At 41.7% G+C, this 7,616-nt stretch overlaps 1 protein-coding gene across 2 annotated transcripts in view; it reads left to right on the plus strand.

Annotated features, from left to right (window-relative positions):
- LOC146796828 (metalloproteinase inhibitor 1-like) overlaps window positions 1-7,370 on the plus strand; it is a 50,136-nt gene extending 42,766 nt beyond the window's left edge. For both annotated transcript variants that reach the window (XM_085629569.1, XM_085629570.1), the window contains exons 5-6: window positions 3,002-3,123; window positions 6,876-7,370. In XM_085629569.1, coding sequence (XP_085485695.1) covers window positions 3,002-3,123; window positions 6,876-7,025 — 272 coding nt within the window. In that variant the 3' untranslated portion in view covers window positions 7,026-7,370. The remainder of the gene's footprint in view (window positions 1-3,001; window positions 3,124-6,875) is intronic.
- The last annotated feature ends 246 nt before the right edge of the window (window positions 7,371-7,616 follow it).

Genomic DNA, 7,616 nt, shown 5'->3' on the forward strand with positions numbered 1-7,616 from the left:
TTATGAGAAGAAACTAGCTACCTACACTGTGGGATTAAAGTAATTTCACCTGTCAATATGTTCAAAGGTATATTTTAGGATTGGTTGGTTGGCTTTCTGGATATGGAAACCATCTAGTGAAAAGAGGATCAGAAATAATCTTCCTGAACCTTTATTTATGCATTTCCTAGAATAGTGTTAAATGCTACTAAGGCTTCATTGGAATTACGGAATTACTTTATTTGGACTGCAAGGAGTGATCAAGAGAAAATCCAAACAAGAAGGCCTCCAGCAGCTGTTGATGCACTGTGATGTAAACCCACTGCATTTAATGTCAAAGTGAAAAAATTCAATGTAGAACAGGTAAACGGTGGCAATACGTCACTCCAATATCTCGAATAAGTATGTTCTAGAACACAATGAGTGGCATTCCAAGACCAACGCATTCAAAACAAGAACCTCCTTATCATACATAGATGCAGCACTGCCAGCACAGAACTAGGTCACGAATTGTGTTGCTGTTATTCCACCAGGACATATGTGAAAAGCAGTTCTTTATGTGAATTCAGCAGAGAAGACTATGGATGATGGTTCGAGTTGTAAGCAATAACACTGAAGTATTTCAGAAATATGCTCTGTCTTGAGACAATCAGTTATTCTGCGAATCTTTCAAGGAGGTAATAATACATTTTTTGCTACACATTGCTTTCTACTGAAGGTTGCCCCATTTCATTCACCCTAAATGTCATGTTCATGACAGTTATTTAGCTGAATTATCCAATATGTAACTGTTAAAGGAAAACAGATATGAGTCTCCGGCAAAACACAGGGTGATTTATGATCACAGAAATGTTAGAGAAACCAGGAGAGATGTGTATTGCTGCAAAGAAAATGAGGGTGAAGGGTAATTGATACATGATTAAAAATGCGAGACACAAAATGAAGCCAGAGTTCTACAACACCCAAGGGGATCACATTGCTCATTAATGTTAAAAGATAGAAAGGCAAAATGTCGATTGCATTTGCCTGGTTTTATTTACCTGATGTCAGGTGTGTTTTTACATGGTCTCTGTAGAACATATTGATTGAAGTGATCCTTTCTCGGATGTGTAATCAATGTGGAAAGTAATCGGCCATCTCCCCTGCAAAGCTAGACTCCCAGATAATCTGAAAGTAATTTTGCATGTTGTGGTGGACATCACTGTAAAGTTGACTAGGCTCTAAGATGGCTCAGCAGTCTAACCCAATCGCTCCAGGACCTATGATTCTTCACATGTGCTACGTTTCCCATGGAGGCAGCAGTGTCTGTTGTCAGAGAGTGCATGATCCCAGTGCTTACATTGTAATCAGTGTATGTGTGGAAGTCATTGAAAGTAGTCTGAAAGCCTTTAATGCCACCTGCAATCCAGTACATTGAAGTCAATCAATCCATCAATTAGTCAGTACTTGTAGAGAGCTGCTAAGTACCCGGAGGATGTCCAGGCAATGGTGAGCCGTGTTGGTCGAAAAGAGCCAGATCTTGAGCTCCTTCCTGAAGGTTGTGAGCGACAGAGATGTGGGTAGATGGAGAGGAAGGGCGTTCCAGGATCTGGTGGAGAGATGGGAGAAAGATCATTCTCATGTGAGATGCATGGAGTGCTTGCGAGTGCAAGGTGTGCAGAGCGGAGGTCTCTGGTGGGCAGGTGGAAGGTCATACAGTGGTTCAGGTAGTGGGGTCCAATGTTGTGGAATGCTTTGTATGCATTTGTGAGGAGTTTGAACTTGTATTTTTTGTGTTAGCGTAGCCAGTGGAGGTCCTTCAGATGGGTGGATATGTGTGACCTTTTGGGAAGGTCAAGGATGAGTTTGGCTGCTGCGTTTTGGATGGTTTGGAATCTTTTCATGAGCTCGGTGGAGGTGCCTGCATAGAGTGTGTTGCTGTAATCGAGTCTGCTGGTGGTGAGGGCTTGCTTGACTGATTTCTTTGTGCTTGTGAGGAGCCATCTGAATAACATGCGGAGTAGGCGTATCGAGGCAACTGTGTTTATCTGATGTTTTATAGTGAGTTTGTTATCCAGTATGATGCAGTTGGTTGTGTGCATGGTCTTTGGGTAGTGGGGTGAGTCAGAGCTCCAAGGGCCACCAGGAGTAGTTCCAAAGGGTGCTGTCTCTGCTGAAGACCACAACATTTGTCTAGTTGGTGTTTAATTGGAGGTAGCTGTCTCTCATTCATGTTGCAATGCTTTGCATGCATTTGTGGAAGTTGATTGTTGTCTCATTGGGGTTCACTGATAGTGAGAGGATGAGGTGGGTGCCTTCAGCATAAGAAACAATGTTGATGTGGTGTGATCTGACGGTGTCTGCAAGAGGTGTCATGTAGATGTTGATGAGGGTGGGACTCAGGGAGGATCCCTATGTTACTCTTCAGATTATGTGTTTGGGGGGCGAGGAGAACAGGGGAGGCAGACTTTCTAGGTGCATCCGCTTGAGTGCATTTCCAATGACTCCAGTCTGGTGGAGTCTTTGGATGAGGGAGTGGTGTGAGATGTGTCGAAGGCTGTGGAGAGGTCTAGGAGGATGAGGGCGGTCATCTCTCCTCTGTCGAGTGGTGCTCGTATGTCATCTGTGGCTATGTTCAAAGCTGTCTTGGTGCTGTGATTGCCTCAGAAACCGGACTGTGATGCGTCTAGTAGGTTGTGTCTCTCTAGGTGGCGGGTCAGTTGTTTGATTATGGCTTTCTCCAAAACTTTGGCTGGGAAGAGAAGGAGGGAGATAGGACGGTAGTTCTGGAGGTCTGTGGGGTCTGCTGAAGGCTTCTTGAGGAGGGGCTGGACCTCTGCATGCTTCCTTGGTTCAGGCATGGTGCTGGTGCTGATTGAGGTGTTGAGAATGGTGGTAAGCTAGGGCCTGATTTAGCTGTTTCCAAGGTTGAAGATTCGGTGTGGACAGGGATCATTGAATGAAGAATACTTGAATACCACACCAATGAGAGACGATAGAGTTACACATGCTAACAAAAGATGTGTCTTTTCTCCACTCTCAGCTTACAACAACAGTGGTGACATCTATGTGAGCGGCTGCCACTATGTCGTACCCTGGAGTGAGCTGTCTCTTAAGCAGATCCTTGGCATCCAGGGAGCCTATAACGCTGGATGTACCTGTAACGTAAGTGCATTTAAGGGCCTGTGATAATGTTTGTTCTGTAAATTTAGTGAGAAAAGTTGGGAAGGAGAGTGACTAAAGTACAAAACGCAAAGAGGAATACAAAGATGGTGAGAAAGTGAATAAACTGGAAAGAGACCTAATCAATGAAGAAGTAGCTTAAATGGAGATAAAAAGACATAAAGCACCAGAAAGTCGAGTCTGAATCAAATATTTTAAGATATTTATTGTTTTGGATCATTAAAACAATGTACAAGGTGTCCTGCAAAAATTTCAACTCTTTCAATATTCAATGGAGTTAGGAAATGACTCGAAGACTCAATCATACACAATCGATGTCATTTCAATATAGAGAAACTTGATGACCATTAATTACTGAACTCTTCGCCTACAGGCTTTTTCAGAAAACATGTCAAATACATTAATAGCACCATGAAATACATTAGGCTCTCCATCAGACATAAAGGACAGTGAAATATTTATTTCAGCAAAAGCATATTTTTAGAAGATGCAACATGTACAATGTGTGTTACTTTGTTTTCTATGTTTTGGAATTCCTATAGCATAGATAAAGTCCTGATTAATGTTAGAATGTTTTGAAAAGATGCAAAGGAGCAAGAATTAACATTTGGATGGATAGTAGACAGCTATACAAGGATCTTCGCTGGATTAAAAAGCTGCAATACTATACTAACATTTTGGAGATCAAAGGCATACTGCAGTCCATCAGTCTTAGCCTACAGATTACTCAAACGATTTGCAGGCACACAATGTCTACAGGAAACAGTGTTTTGTTCCACAGTCCAAGTACACACGTCCAGTAGCAATTCCAGACTTTCAGCAGCTGCTGTTCCAGGAACTTAAATTACTCAAACTCAAATTCAATGGAACACACCACCAGATTCCATTGCAAAACTACAATACATAGCTATACACAAGTCAGGTCAAACCTATCCCCCCCAAGAGACTCGAGTACACTTGGGGCCAGATGTACAGAGTATAAATAGGGATTTCCAAATTTTAGCTGAATTGCTATTTGGAAATCGCTATTCCTTGTGTAGGAAACTTTTGTTTCATACTTGTGATTCCTAGTGGGTCACAAATCGACCTACCTCATTAATATTAATGACCACCACATCTGTAATTGCCTTTGAATAAAGGTTTTTATTACTTTTTGAAATGCAATCCATTTACCTTAAAGGAAAATGGGATGTGTTTCAACAAAAAAATCTAATCTTTTTTTTTTTTTTAAAGAGCAGGCAGTGGTCCGTGGACCACTTCCTGCCTCTTAAAAATACTTTTTCCAACATTCACAAAGGGGACGGGGTCTAATTTGTGAATGCATTAGCACCAACCGAAAGGTGGTAAAATATCAAGGTTTCGTAGCCGCAATTTGGTCGCAAAGCCTTGATTCATAGCACTGAAAATCGCTATTTGGAAGGGACGCCTCAAACATGACCCTTACAAATAGCGATTTCTACACCCAAACTGCAAATCGTTTTTGCAATGGCAAAAATGCTTTGCACATATGGCCCATGGAGAGTATTATTATCATGCACATTAAAGAAGCATTCAAAAATTGTACACAATACATAGCATGACATAATCTTTCCAGTATGATAGTTTATTTTTGCATCTCCCAAGATGATACAGTTTTACCATGGCATATGTTTTTACAGGTTGAAAATCAGTGATAAGCCATCCCTCCTCATCAGCCTACAAACTTCCTCTTTCAACCTATCAGGAAAGAAAGGCTTATGTTAATTCCACACCTTCCTATTATTCAGAACCACAATATCATCATTCACTTTCACCAGCTTTTTAGATAGAAGATCTTTTCCCTCCTTTCCATATTCAATCAGTTTCCTTCACCCTCACTTTATCACCAACTTCCACCATTACTAATCTCTTTTCCTCTCCTCTGTAATTATGCTGAAAGTTAGATGTCATGTTGGGCAGTTGCTCTGTTTCTATCACAATAATTCTACAGAAGAACTAGTGATTCTCACATGAACATTTTTTAATAGTTCCGCTTGTGTGCAGGAGATTGTCTGGCACATACTGCCCACTGCAAATCTTAAACAGTCACTTTCCATCTTATCGTGGTGACCCATACTCAGTCGCAATCCATTACAATTACCCCATTAAAGCGCTCAACTACACCATTGCTTTTAGGATGATATAAAGAGTGTGGCAGTGTCCTGCTCCATGGCTTCCCAGATCTTACACCGACCCCCTAAAGGGCATCCTGAATGCTGCAGCATGTGTCATCCAGGGCCTTCAAAAATATGACCACACAAACCCCATTCTGAAGGAACTAAACTGGCTCCTGTTCACTTACCACTGCTGAGTATGTAAGGGCGCTGAGGGGCATGCACTGCAGTGGTTTCTAAACAGGGCTGGAAGAGGGAGAAGTCCCACAATGTTAAACTTTAATATGCTGTGATTTTTAAACATAGAGGGACTGCTCTCTCTGCCAGCCCACTTCAGAAACTGTATTTGCTGCAGATTAATTCTGCAGGAGGAACAATGGAATTTTAAGTAATTATGTGCTACAAGAGTATTGTGGAATAACCAAGTTCCTCTGATTTTGCTGGTGGAATTAAGATTCCATCCAGGCCGGGTAACAAGCACTGACGACCCCGCTTATTCCTTTCAAGGTAGCAGTGGCAACTCGCATAGGGAGTGCTGCGGGGCAGTGGGTCAGGCAGGGAAGGGTCAGGGTGGGGGGGGTAGTAAACTAGGACATGCGACGGAACAGGGGAAAGTAATAATTATGTTCCTCTGTTCTGTCGTATGTCCGAGTTTACTACCCCACACCCTGCCCCTCCCCCGCCCCAACGCCCCGCAGCACGCCCTATGCGAGCCACCACTGCAAAGTAGACACTGTTTCCTCCTATCATCAGCAGCAGGAATTGCTTCTTTCCTGCTGAAGATCATGCAGCACAGCTATCCAGTTTCTCTTAAAAATCTCCCCTACAAAACTGTGTACTTGTGTGTGCTTTGCAAAACAGGCTTATGGGTTGCTTGTGCCTTACACTATTATGTTGCATTTTCTGAAATGAGATCAACATTGTGTCTTAAATTCTGTGTATGGTATACAGCCTTCAGAATCTGGCATAGCATCCACCGGAAAGGATTTGGAAAGATTTTGAATCCCAGTCTGTGCTTAAGAACAAGCTCAGAAATGTGTACAAGGCCAAAATAGAGAGAAGCAGAGAACTGGTCAGGCATGGATTATTCCATACCTCCGATTAGAACATTTGGATTTTGAGAGCTCCATTGAAGACAGTTGAATGGTTAAAGGCTTATAATGGTAGGTACAGGCCTTCTGCCCCAATGCTCCAAAGTTCTTATGGGTTCTCTCTGTTTAATTTAGAACATTCTACTTCCATGCATTGTCGGCCTCTACCCAGGAAAAGGGTCTTTACCACAACTATATCCCTCACCAGTTGGCTACTAGGCTATATGTAAAACAAGTCTGCACTACAGTAATTGTTATTGAAAGCTCAAGCCTGAATACTTAATAAAGAAGTTGGATCATAAGCATGTATCATAAGCATAAGCATTTTCCAGGCATATGTCTTAACCTCTTGTTTCTACATCAATACCATATTGTTTAGTATTTTGCAGAGAATATTGTTGTTTCAGCATCACTTTTGCTACAAAATATATTTTAGATCATTAATATTGCCATTAGCTACCTTTGTGATAAACAGTTTATGTTTTTAATTTTTTTTAATTTGCGTCCTCAGATCATCTCCTGCTTTTCTCCACCCTGCTCGCCAGCACAGAAGACATGTGTGATTGAGGGTGATGGAACTCCTCAAGCTGAGAACCAGCAGAAAAACCAGGCCTGTGTCCCTAATACCAACACCACCTGCATCTGGGAGACAATTCAATAGGGTTGATGTGCTACTTTGCAACAGTCAGTGGTTGGTCCGGACCACTTCTTTGCCATCAATCCTTCAGATGACTGACGGTTCGACTGCCTAGCGCAGGCCATACATCCTTGTGGAATAACTAATAGATGAGGATAATTTCAACTTGCCCATGAGGCATACTTTGCAGAATCAATGTTCTGGATCCGTTTGACATTTGTCCTAATTCATTCAAACATACCTCTATGATTTTGTATCCTGCTATGTTGGCATTGTACCCTTTTGCTGTGTGAAACTCAGCAATACCCTTCAGGTATCAGTGTGTTGCCTAAGAAATACCCTCAATAAAATAAAAACATTAAAAAAAAATCTAGGATTCAATATAAGAATCACTCATTTAATTTAATTGCTAATCATGAAAAGTGTTTTGTCTGCTTTCTACATTGTCTTCATTAAATCTTTTTCAAATAACCATCTTCAGGCACAGGTTTTCCAGAGCTGCTCCCTCAATCATCCAGAACCCGTTCTCCACCTGAAGAATGCACCTGAACTTAACAACCAATGAGCTATCAGGAAGAACTCTTGTCTGCATCTCAATTTAACTGTTGAGTTATT

Source organism: Triturus cristatus, chromosome 10 (assembly GCF_964204655.1).
Source record: "Triturus cristatus chromosome 10, aTriCri1.1, whole genome shotgun sequence".
NCBI classification, from domain to species: Eukaryota; Metazoa; Chordata; class Amphibia; order Caudata; family Salamandridae; genus Triturus; species Triturus cristatus.